Source organism: Uloborus diversus, unplaced genomic scaffold (genome assembly GCF_026930045.1).
Source record: "Uloborus diversus isolate 005 unplaced genomic scaffold, Udiv.v.3.1 scaffold_225, whole genome shotgun sequence".
Classification (NCBI taxonomy): Eukaryota; Metazoa; Arthropoda; class Arachnida; order Araneae; family Uloboridae; genus Uloborus; species Uloborus diversus.
The window spans coordinates 65652-79058 of NW_026558379.1; the positions used below are offsets into that span (position 1 = coordinate 65652).

At 35.5% G+C, this 13407-nt stretch overlaps 1 protein-coding gene across 1 annotated transcript in view; it reads left to right on the top strand.

The window, feature by feature from the left end:
* Positions 1–397: 397 nt before the first annotated feature.
* Positions 398–13407, top strand: part of LOC129233176 (potassium voltage-gated channel protein Shab-like) — a gene marked incomplete at its 5' end in the record, with an annotated part of 28281 nt that continues 15271 nt past the window's right edge. Inside the window, 4 exon segments of the mRNA XM_054867244.1 lie at positions 398–600; positions 602–967; positions 969–1277; positions 3260–3487. Coding sequence (XP_054723219.1) covers positions 398–600; positions 602–967; positions 969–1277; positions 3260–3487 — 1106 coding nt within the window.

A 13407-nucleotide genomic window follows, 5' to 3' on the forward strand; every position in this document is an offset into this window, starting at 1 on the left:
AAACTAATATCATGGTGAATACACTTTTTGCATCTGTTTGACAAAGATCAAGTTTTAATTATATGCCAGCTTGGAACCACAAATTTTAGGGAAGAACAGAAAATAAATCTTGTTTTGTATGTCGTGTCTATTTTCCTATCCTATTATTGAAAGTTAAAGAAAAACGATAGCTTTCATGCTTGAATTTTCCTGATCCAAGAAATATGTTTTGAAATAGCGAGTACAGGCTTTTTTATTCCCATTTGGATTTTCTCATATTTCTTGCATTTTCTTCTTTGCATGATTCCTCTTTTATTCAATAATTCTTGGAGTTCATCCCTTTTATTCCTTTCCTGCACTCCCCATCAACCAATCTCAGCACCATTCTTTCCTTCTTCGTCTGCGCGCCCGGTCTAAGTTCCGGCCTTCTTGCAGGTGGTGGGTGTGATCTCGGTTCTGTTCATCGTTTTATCAACGTTAGCCCTGACCCTGAACACTCTGCCGTCGCTGCAGGAACAGGACGCCAAGGGTCATCCGATCGACAACCGCGAATTGAGCATCGTGGAAGCCGTCTGCATCACGTGGTTCACCCTCGAATATCTCCTCCGATTCCTGTCGGCCCCCCAACAAGTGGAAATTCTTCAAGGGGCCCCTGAATGTGATAGATCTGTTGGCCATCCTGCCCTACTTTATCTCGCTGTTCCTGATAGAGACTAATAACAGCACGGAATCCTTCCAGGATGTGAGGAGGGTGGTGCAGATCTTCAGGATCATGCGGATCCTCAGAATCCTAAAACTGGCCCGCCATTCCACTGGGCTGCAGAGCTTGGGATTCACACTCCGCAACAGCTACAAGGAGCTCGGCCTGCTAATGCTCTTTCTGGCCATAGGGGTCATGATCTTCTCGTCCTTGGCTTATTTTGCCGAAAAGGATGAACCAGAGACCAAATACACCAGCATCCCAGAGACTTTCTGGTGGGCCAGTATCCACCATGACGACGGTGGGTTATGGGGACATCTGCCCGACCACGCCCCTTGGCAAGGTGGTGGGCACTGTGTGCTGCATTTGCGGGGTGCTCGTCATCGCGCTGCCCATTCCCATCATCGTCAACAATTTCGCAGAGTTCTACAAGAACCAGATGCGGCGGGAGAAGGCTCTTAAGCGTCGCGAGGCCATGGAAAAGGCCCGCAGGGATGGCAGCATCGTTACCTTCCGCCCGGTCAACTTGCGGGACGCCTTCGCCAAGAGCATGGACCTCATCGATGTGCTGGTCGACACCCAACACAACGTCAGCCAGGTGAGTGCTCTTTATGGTCCTCAACGAATTTGGGCAATTCAAATTGTCATTCTCCGAAAGGTAGACTTTATCATCTAGAAAAGTTCATTTATGACACTTAACAATAGCACCCAAAGTACCTACCGCACCAAAAGGTCAATTCTACCACCTAGCAAATTGCGTTTGGGACACTTAACATAACACCTCCAAGTGCAGGAATGTCCTATTTATCACCTAGCAAGTTACGTTTGTGACACTTAACGTGACATTTCAAGGTGCCTGCCGGTCCGTTTTCCTACTCAGAAAATTGTATTTATGATACTTGACGTAGCAACGCAAAGTGCCAATGTACCAAAAGGTTCACTTTATCACCTAGAAAGCTGCACTCAGTCACTTAACATTACACCTTATAAACCGTAGTGTACAATGGTAGCAGTTAGCTATAAGATGGTTGACTGACTTTTATACCACTACTAAACGAGGTTCATTATTTTTCACTCCAAAAATTGATAAAATTTACTGTTTATGTGTATACTTCGTGTGTCTTTTCAGTCATTGGTTTGGACCGAACAAATAAAAATGATGTCATCGTCAAGTGACTGGCACGATTTGAGAAAGCATTTTTTGTTGACTGGCGGAAGATGCATTAGAAGGAAGAGCTTGTATTACCATTATAATGTTAAATAAGTAATATTACCCATTAAGGCGGGTGGGAGAAGTTATCACGCTACAGAAACATTTTCATAATTATTTTCTAGTGATTAAATTCAAATTCATTGTCTTGTCAGTCATCGGTGACTGACTACGATAAAATCTTTGGTTAAGAGTGACACGTGCTCTGAAGTTTCAGAAAACAATCAGTAAGAGACACTCGATATCGTACAACACAGAAATTGCGCGCAGCTGCGGAACGAGCCTTCATCGTCATGACTCCGGAGGATCGCCGCAGAACATCTGCGAGAATGTGGCGGGAACAATTTAGCTGTGTTACGACATGGATGATGTTTATACCAATGCTTATGACTCTTGAGATTTCAAGGTAATTGTATATAAGAAACATTCAACCATAACGAAAATAATGTTGAAATTAAACGGGGGGTACGCCCGCTTCCAGGCCTCTCTGTTTCTTAGTACGTCAACACTTTTTTTTTTTTCAAATTCGGATATAGCAAATACTTGTTTATAGCTATCTTCTAAACCGGTTCGTTGAGAGATTGTTGTTGTGGGATTCGCTGTAATAATATTGCTTTATTTAAAAGAAAGACGTAGACCGAAATATTTGTATCTGTTAGTGTTGGTATGACAAAAGAAAAAAAAAAGAAGGAAGAAAATAAAACAATGCAAAAAGTATATACTGAGGCAAAAGGAAACTGCAGTTTGTTCCCTATCAAACAACCGAAAGTCAAATCTTCCATAATCAGGTACTCCCAGGAAACTATTGGATGCAACGCACAAAATTTTGTCCCTCAATTCATTCAAAAGGAAAGGAAGGATCTCAAGTTAAAACATTGAAATTCTATTCTCATATACCACAATATACTTAGAAAATTTGGTTTCTATAAATATGTCTGTCTCAGGTGGACTTTCAAACGCAACTACAGTTCTATTTCGTAGAAATTCCCTTAAAAAGTTGAAAACAGTGTTTTACCATGATTTGTTGTCAAATTATAGTGTCACATCTAAAATTGAGATATAAATTAGAAATCATTGTCAAATCTAATCATACACTGTTGCCCAGTTTTAAAAAGGCAATAGAAACGTCGGCGTCAACTAAAAGTGGATAGCTTTATTCCTATGGAACCGGTTTTCGCTACAATCCATTCCTCCCTACATAGGGAAAAGCGGATTCATTTCAGATGTACATGAGCCGGCTTTTGGTCAGTGTAAACACGCCCTATGATTACAAATAGGAAAATTTGTTGCAAATGATTTTTCCCAATGAAGTTGATGATCATCTAAAGAGAACTCGTGTCCATTTTAAGGCCTGTCTTTGTTCTCAACAGGTAGACGCCGGCAGCTTAGAAGAAGACTCTCTGCATTACACCACGACGGGCACCGGCTGCTACCGCAACCACGAGCACGGCTTCAAGCCACCGCCCCAACCCAAGGGGGAGGACAACGCCACTTTCACGACGGGAGCTGACCTGGCTCCTGGCACCATCAACCCCAGCGCACACAACACGCTGGACGTGCCCAGGCCTGTAGAGGAACTGCCGGCCATCAAGTCGCAGGTGAGATTATTATGCGCCTGACGAAAAATGCTTTTTTTTCTTTCTGGTATGTTCTTCACGGTCGTTTTGTTGTTTCAACGTCGAGTCAAGAAAAACTATTTTCTCCTTAAATGGTGGTTTTAGGTAATGTGCCAATTATAAGCACATGAAAAACGCAGTTGTTATTGCTTTTCCTAACTGTCCAGCCAGCCAATCATCTAGACCAGCTCCATGAGTTCGATGACGTTCAAAAAAATCCAAAACAAGTAGAAGGCTCAGTCTCAAATCTTTCTTCTTCAGTGTCATGCTGGAGAGCTGAGGATCAGGAGTCCTTTTTGAGGTGCATTTCTTTAGAGATAGAGAAGGTTTTTTTCCGTGGTTAAATCTAAAACACTTTAAGTGTCAATTTAATAGTCTTAATGTTGCACTATGTTGGGCATGGTTACTCTCAAAATTCCAAGCACCTCCCACCTCCCGGGTGCTTGAAATTTTACCAGTTGTGAACTGCTGAGTACAACGCCAGAAAGAGGCAACAGCAAATTTTACTGTTGGAAACACAAAAGCCCTGAATCGTTGAATAAGTAGCTACACGTCCGCCATCTTGGGGCTAAACGCCACGTTCTTCCTATGTCTTCTATCAGAAGCATGTATAAGGGAGGGAGAGAAGACACTTGTTGGCTCGAGCCCGAAGGGGGCCCGAAATTTTTAAAATGAGAGATGAAATATATGTAGACGTAGGGATAAACAATATGAGGGGGACGTAAAAGTCATTTGTGACGGTCCCCAAAAATTCTGTGCACGCCCGTGTCTGCTATAATAAAGAATCGTGTTTTGCTTCTTGATTGTAGTGCTTCTTGATTGTATATTAACATGGATTTAATAAAAAACCACAATCAAGCAACAAAACCCGCTACTTCCCCATAGCAGACATAGAAAGAGAGCATTGTTTAGCCCCAAGATGGCGGATATGTCCTTGCTGTCCATTGTACAATTCAGCGCTTTAAGAAACGCAAATACTATTTGATGTCAGGTACCTTCATAAGTACAGTGACTAAAAGAGGACCTATATGTGAAAGTCACGTGACGGTCACGTACGTCACCGCAAAGTCATCCACAGGTAAGAGCAACTCAAGAATAGCAATTCGGAGCGATGTTACAATGTGACGTTACAGCGACGTCTTTACAAGGTCACTAAGGGATAGGTCGCAAAGTAATTGTTTCTGCGACGTCTCATTGAAGTCACAGGCAACATGTCATAAAAGTGTATTGCATGACTCTAGTGAAACGTCGCAATTACGTCAGTTTGTAACTGTAACCATTGCGACTCATAATGACGTCTCATTTGTTTTTGACTTTTTTATTTGTTTTGATGTATATTCAGAATTTTCGGGTGCAAAAACTCTAGCACTTATCCCCTAATTATCCAAAATTCACCGATATAAATACTTTACAAGGCCCCCTGTGTTACTACTTGCTAGCTATTTGTAGTAAAATAAAGGTCATGGCTAAGCTGTTCAACTTTCGGATACTGTGCCCCCGGCGCGGCGACTGGAACAGGGTGACGCTGCAACGCCCGTACAGGTTCTAGAAGAAGAATGTTAATTATCGCTTTCTACAAGAATCTAGAACAAAAAGAAGAAAATACAGTTCCGAAAGAATTAGAAAGAAAAAGTAAAAACAAAAAACACGTTACACTATATGAAAGCGTCCTGAGTAGTTGAGAGGTCAGTCATATTTGCTCCGGCAGCTAACTGCGTCTCAGTACTCAAGTTTAATTTGAATCTTTTATCCTATGTTTCACTCGTAATTTTTAAATTGACCACTTTGTTTTTAGCATTCCTTGTTGATAATTTATAATAAGTATTACGACTATTCTAATGCTGGTTTACCTTGCAGACTATTTTTTAGGTTTTTAACGTGCGTCAAAAACAGCTGAAAAAAAAATCTACTACCGGGTTTTTCCTTAGAGACGAATAAATACAAATACTCTGCCACTATCTGCGGCATTTTATCAGAAAATTGCGTTCATCGTAACACAGATAATTAAACAGTCGTTAGTGAATGTCTTAAGCATCATTCATTATTTTTAAAGAATTTCTAACTCGCCGAAAGCGGCTGGTCCATTCATAAAACTTGTTGATATAGGTAGTCCATTTCCTTCGTTTATTATGAGAAGTAAACTAAAATAGGATTGAAAAGTTGGGAAAAAGTTCTTATATATTCTAAGCAGTCTAAACAAAACAAAATGTTATATGAAAACTGAAAGCATGAAGGGAATTAAATATTGGAATAAAATTGAATACAAGTCTATAACTGGATTATGCTGTAATGGAAATAAGTTCCCGACCTTTTCTAGAAAGATTATTTTTTTAGTCACCAAGTCTCGGATTAACTGCAATATTTAAAAGGAAAAGAAAGTTTTACTTGGAGATAAATCTATTATCTTGGAAAGTATTTAAAAGCAAGGAAGAAAGAAGCATTCAGTTTTTTACTAGTGATTAACCGATTTTATGAAAAAATTTTAGTAGATCGCCAAACCTTGATGAATTCATTTATTAGTAAAATTGATTGATTTATAATGTCGTATATTAATAAGAACTTGTAGAAAAGTATAAACTAAAAAAATAATTGTCGCCAAGATAACTTTTAATCAATAGGTTATATTATTCCAAGGAGTTAATTTTCACATGTATTTTTTATTCAAATGAACTGACTAGGGTTTGGAGTCGGTTGTTCCAAGAAGGCGGCACAATCTAACTTTCTCTATAAACGTGACTGCTTTGTCTGAAGAAATAGGGCTAGGATCTTTCGAAAATTTGTATACAATCGGTTACCTGTTGGTACTTTTAAGTTTTGGTGGTAATATCTTCGAGGTGGAAGACGTAATTGAGGTTTTTTTTTCCCCCATAAGCGTGACGGGACTGCCTCAAGATGTACTGCAAAAGATTCATACTAAAATTAGTATGCGTTAAGAACTCAAACGAAAATGGTGCTGATTTTTTTTTTTTTTTTTCATTATTATTATTATAGCGTTAATCACTTTAAGAGACGAGAAAAGTACGAAATCGAACTTAAATCTCAGTAATCACTACCGATCTGAAGAAAAAATGGAAGGATTCAAATAAAAATGTTTACACGGAAGTTAATTTTTTTAAGCTTTAAGCAACTTTCCCCTGGAAAGGGATGCGATCGAATCTTTTTTTTTTTCTTTTTTCATTGTATATGACTGTTATATCTTGAAGAGTTATGCAAGAAATGAAGCAAAAATCGTCATATTGATGGATCCTACTAGGGACTCTTGTTGATTGCTCTTTGTGTCAATCGCTTTAAAAAGGGTGTCGCAATCAAACGTTTATCTTTTTAAAACTCCCGTTTTACTTCACAGAGTCGAAAAACTTCGATCATTTATAATGCAAAGAGATTTTAACTAGTCAAAAAATAGCTTCCAAGCATGAACTTCATAATCGCCTCCTTTTTGAATTCGGTTAAAAATGATTGAACGTTATAATGCAATAAGCTGTGGACAAAATTGCCAACTCTTTTTACTAAAATAAAGTGTAGTAAGTCAATTGTTAACTTTGCAGAGTAGTTACTGGAGAGAGAGAACAGGGTCTTCTAATTTCTTTTAAAAGTCAATCATACTAAAAAATTTGAAGCGAAGTTAACCCACAAGGCGCAAAGTTACCGTAAATGAAACCTTAATTATTCTTTCAGTAACTGAAAACATAGGAAAATTAGAAAAATTCCGTATGGGTAATTCCATTTATAATTTCCTGCACAACACACTCTATAAACAAGAATTGAATAAGTACTTTTGTGCATGAAAATTAAAATAAGATATAACAACGTTTACTTGCACAAAAGTGCAAATTACTGCAGGCTCGTGTTTCGGCGTTACAAGGAACACATTTTTCATAGCAAAAACACGTTATCTGCTGTAATCTGCAATTTTGTGCAATTAAACGCTGTTTATATCTTATTTAACCCTACAAAGAGTCCAAAAATAATACATTCTTGTTTCATTGAATGGACTTTATGAAGAACATCGACTAAACTTCTATGTAATGCAATTAAATTTTGAAGAGTTCCAGAAACCGTTACTGAAAATAAGGTTTCTGTGTCGTAAAGGCACACGATAGAAGTGAATCTTTTATCTTTACCTTTTTTTTTTTCCAAACCGCGCCTGACTTTGGCATATTCACAACAAAATTGTATATTTTAATGAATAAAATAGATTATGAACAACTACAAAACTAAACAATACTCGATTTCCGCTTTTAAATTGCTCTTTAAGACAATGTGAAATAACAATGATTAAAAAGTTAGTTTTGTTTAAAAAAAAAGAGGTAACAAACTATTTTCAAAGCGCACTTAAGCAATGTGAGTTACGCTTTTGAACAGGTGACTTTAATGAAAGAAATTTTCTAAAACCTGCGTTTTTTAAAAAGCATGACATGAACAAAATCCGAAATTTATGCTTGCTTAGGTTCAGCCATAAAATTAGCGTAATAAATTTATTTTATAAACCTTTTTTATAATTACTATTGGTTTTCATTGTTTTTGGCAACAATTAAAAAACAACTACGTTACTTCCGTCACACAAAGAGATTGCGGATCAGAATTTCAAAGCCCTCGCATAAAAAGTTTCCCTGCAAATATATTTTTTGCTTAGTAACGGACATATCTTCTAAGATACGTCCGTTATACTTAGAAAAAAACAAACATTTGAATATTGTTACTGGAAATCTTCAGAATTTAATTGCATTGCATAAGAGTATTATAGTCCCCGTTCTTCTTGAAATCCATACATTTAAACAAGAATGTAACATTTTTAGAGTTTTTTAACCCTAGAACGACTGACATTTTCTGTATACCTAGAAAGACTGAAGGGGCCAGTATCGCCCCTACCCATTTTTGGAGTGAATTCTTTTAAAAATTCTCCCTGAGGGAGTCCACATGCCTGATACACCTTCTTTCATGACTAAATAAAAACTTAGTACTTAATTATTTTTAGTTTTTCTCTCTATACTGGGCAAAAGGTTGAATTAGTTTTCCTTTCTAAGAGCAATGGCCACCGTTAGGATGGTAAGCAGTCGGTACTGTTTATAGCATTTGGATATCCAACCGGCTGCATAAAGAGGAAGTTACAGGTTAAACTAAAGTGAATGGCAATTTTTTATGCTACAACAATTTGGAGAAAGGAAAAAAATAATTTTTTTAATTGTCAAAATGCTTAGGGGCCACTGTGGCCCCTCCCGTCTTTCTAGGTATAAGGATCAATATTAACAGTACTATGGGGCGAATGATTAAATGAATAAACAAGCATTCAAATAGTGTCATATAATGAAAAGTCAGAAAATTCCATTAAGTTCCGTTAGATATTATCCGAGATATTAAACAACAAGCTACGCGAGGGGCCACACAGATCCTTACGTCTTTCTAGTGTTAAGGTGTAGTGGTGCACTAATTAATACGTCTGATGCTATAGAACTACCCGTGTCATTCCTTAAAAAGTTAACGCTGTTGCTGATCCTTTTGAATGAAGTGCAATTTAAACAAGATTATCTGAAACACGAGCTGAAACATCAAACGGGTAAGAGCTCATGGTAGAAAGTGCCATTTTAAAAACTCATGCTTAGAATTACGGTTAACAAAATTGGTATGTAAATTGAACACATTTTCAAGGGGACGTTCTTCTTTCTAAGAACAACTATAAATATTGTATGCTTTGGGAATACTGATGAAGAGTTTGGTAAATTTACAATATTCCTGTTCTCTTGATTTTCTTTCCCACGATCAGTATTTCATTTATGGAAATTCTCCCAGATTTTCCATGGTGCAACTTTCTCTTTTTATCCATATCGTAAATAGAACGATGAAATTCCTAAGTTTTGTTGTGGTGACAACTGACTAATCTTTCGGGGTAATTTCATCCACAGTTTGTTCTATTTTTAACTGCACCACTGGAAATTTAATAATATTATTGAATATCCTGCCACAAAACTGAAAAAAAAGTACACAAAATTAAGAAAAGGTTGAAGTTACACAAAATTAAGCTAATGCATTTTTAAACGTTTCAATTTTGAATCATTGAGTAAAGAATATGACTGAGATATGTAATGTAAAGTGAATTGTTTTAGTAGAATTATTGTAACTCTAATGCAGAAAAATGCTTTAAAACTGCGAATTTTAACCCCGACACACAAAGGAAGGGGGTTATAAGTTTGACGTGTCTGTGTATCTGTATATCTGTGTATCTGTCTGTGGCACTCTTGTAGCGCCTAAACGGATGGATCGATTAGAAGAAAAAAAATTGTTCGAAAGGAGAGTTGATCGAGAGTGTTCTTAGCTAGGTTGCATCTTTGGATGACATTAATCAACAAAGATATTAATTAAAACCTCTGAAAGATTTTTCGCGATTTTTGCAGTAAAAACATAGTTAAAAATTTTAAAATTTCATACCGAAATAAAGAGAATTTTTTTCCGCGTCTAATAGAATGTGTTTGGAACTTCCATGTTTCATAGAATTCGAATTATAACATTTTTTTAAAAACGGCTGAGCTTTTATTTAAGCAATTGATAACCGAATTCATTGTAGACCGACAAGGAAATAAAACGCTATGATTTAAAATTTTTATCTGTTACCAGTTTCTATTTAATAGCAAATAAAATACTTTTTTTAATAATATAAGACTTTTAAAATGATTTTCAATTTTTCCTTTTGGTTCTACAGTTACGACTCAGTCAGGGGATTTTTAAATTTTTAATTTTATCGTTGCTTGTTACTTTAAACTGTCTCGGGCGTCAAATTTTTGAGTCAGTAATTTTATTTTGGTAGGTAACTCTATGCTATTAGATATTTCCTTATCCCTTGTTTACGTATGCAAAGGAACAGTTCTCGCGCAAGTACCGATGCCAAAAATTTTAACGACAATGAATGAAGATCAACAATTTCCCAATTATCGAAATCTTTTCGCTTTTACGAATAGCAGAATTTTATAGTAGCGATTACACAATCGGTTATCCGTTAGATCCAGGAATTCATATCATAAATATCGAAGAAAGTTTCGAGATGGCGATAACATACTAGTTATTTGATAGCATCACAAGATTTCTATAAATTATTGTATTGAATCTATATACATAAAAGGCTACTTCTGTATGTAAGTATGTCCGGGGTAATCTTCAAAACTATTGGACCGATTTTAGACTTTTTTTACCATAGATAGCTACTTTCTCAGGAAGAAATATGGGCTATAATTTGTTCCTAAAAACTTAGTTCAAAAAATTCATGATGGAGAACAGTAAATTTCATGTAATTTCCCCATTAAATGATTAAATATAAAACCCATTGTTACAAAAATTTGTTGCCTTACAACAGCAATATTAATAGTAATCATTTTATTAGTGAAAATTTTGAATCAAGGATTCACTGGAGCAAACATGATATATATTGCATTCTTAGGATTTTTATCTTCATCACTGCAAATAATCGACTCCGGGACTAAGTAAAAAGACAATTGATTTTGGCAACAATTAGAAAATAGAAAGTGTTTATTGTCTAAAATTACATAGGCCTGCAAAATTCGGGTCATGAAAAAGTGATTGTACAGTAATGAGTGACTTTTATTCTATTGGGTGCGCTGGTTTCAAATGTGACATCCATTTTTCTCAATCACTTAAGAGATTTTCACCATTTGAATGTTAACATAGAGGCAGAAGAGCCTGTTTTTTCCTATTCTGGAAGAAAGAGCCTTTTCATTATATCTGTAAGTTTATTACTTACAAACAAGTTTATCCATCAGACATAGAATTGGAAATCAGTTGCTAAATATATATAATTAATTTCATAGAAATAAGAACATAGTTATAATTAATTATAACGATTCAATTTTAAAGTAAGGCAATTTTTCAACTGGCGCTGTAACCAAAATATCGCCATTAAAAGAATCTTTGGTTGGTTGGTTTATTTGGTTTTAATGGCGCAAGAACCCTCAAGGGCTATACTGCGCCAAACAAATGTTTATTTTTAATTTAATATAAAAACACCAAATGGAATGAATGTATGTATTATTAAATATAAGACACAATAAAACAAGTAATTTAAAATAACCTGTGAAGGACACACAACCTAATTAATAAATTAAGAAAAAATGGCTTAAACAATGCATTGACAATTAACCCTTGAGTAACAATAAAAGGACAAAATGACAAGACAAACACTAAATTAAAAAGGAGAAACTAATCTCCTGGAGGAAGGAGTACAAATTGCGATGAGGTGGGTCCCCCAGCAACTCCTTTAAAGATGGATTAAAATGATTAAAATATTTAAAACGAATTTGATTAAAATTTGGGCAGTTACATAAAATATGCAACACTGTATGATTTACTTTACATGTAATGCATGTTGGAACTGGTTCGCAACATAAGTATTTATGGGTGAATCTGTGGTATGACCGATGCGAAGAAGAAATCTTTAAAACTTTTGTTGAAATGTAAAATAATCCGCAAATCTATTAACAGCACAAAAACTTCCATTAAACTGTCTTTGTGCTCAATTTCAAACACTCGCCAAGTCTTACTACTTATTTCGGATGAAAATGTTTAGCATCATTTTAATGTCAGCAAAAATATCTCAGTATTTGGCGGCAATATCTCATTGCCGAAAATTAGTAACAGACAGTTTTACAAAGTAGGGAGAGGGAGCATTATCCAAGGTATCCCAAAACCATTACCACAAACTTGGTAACGTTTTAAATCTAAGAACCCACAATTAACCTATTGTGGGTTCTTGGGGACAGAACCTACAATAATATAAATTTCCAAATTAACTAAGGCAAGTATATCGAGATAACGGGAGGCTACGTTTTTTTAAACCGTTTGTATTTCAATAGCCGTATAGAAAAAGTTTTAGACTATGTCAGAAAAAAAAAAAAAAAGGAAAAAGAAAAGGAAAAACATTAACTGATAAATCTTTTTAAACAAGTGAAATTTCATATTTTGGAAACTCTTCAAATTTTTATGTGCCTAAATGTCGTGCTGTCGTTTCTTTATGAATATTATTTCGTTCTTTACCCATAAAAGTAGAATAGCAATAAGTACAAAGAAAAAGTTCGATTTTGGCATGGTGTGTTCAGGTCTTTCAGTTAAAATAGAAAACGAATGAAAGTAGCGATTGTTTCTCACAATTATTACTGACCCAGGCAACGTAGGGTATTTTTGCTTGTTATTGCATAAAATATTATTATGTAAGACAGGGGATTTTTCGGCAACTTCAAATCAGCATTCGAGAGTTGCTTCTATACAAACTTGAGAATGATTTTGAATAATACAACGAGCTGTGTACAACAATGTTGCCAACTTATTTTGTGAAAAGCAGAAAACTGATATTACTTAAAAGCCAGTCATGGTGTTAAGTCATCTTTCTAAGTACTTTATTCCGCAAAATGTTAGTTAAATTTTCAAATACTAACAAGTTTCTGTGTTTGAACTTTTTTTCTTACCATACAGGTATTTGCTTTAAGTTCATTTTTATTGCTTTTATCAATCAATCAATGGCGAAATGGATCGAGGATTTGAGGTTTTCATTTATTTTCAGTTTTATTATCTCTAACTTCACAAAAGTATCATTGATTCCAGTTTTTTTATTGATATTCATCAACCTTCCTGCCGCAACTAAGGTGAAATTGATGATTGATTAAACTTCGAATCGATATTTAAAAAAAAACTTCTATGGATGGTTCCCCCCCCCCCCCAATTTATTTATTTCAATATGCTTAATGTCTTTGACTTTTTTCAGTAATAATAAACCTTCCCTTTAAAACATTTTTAACTATGTACCCCGTAATTAATTTAACAAACTTTTGCTAAATGGAAGTTTCGTGCAAAACATAAAAATTTCCTCTCGAAAATGCAATCTTATGATGAAAAAATAAAATAAT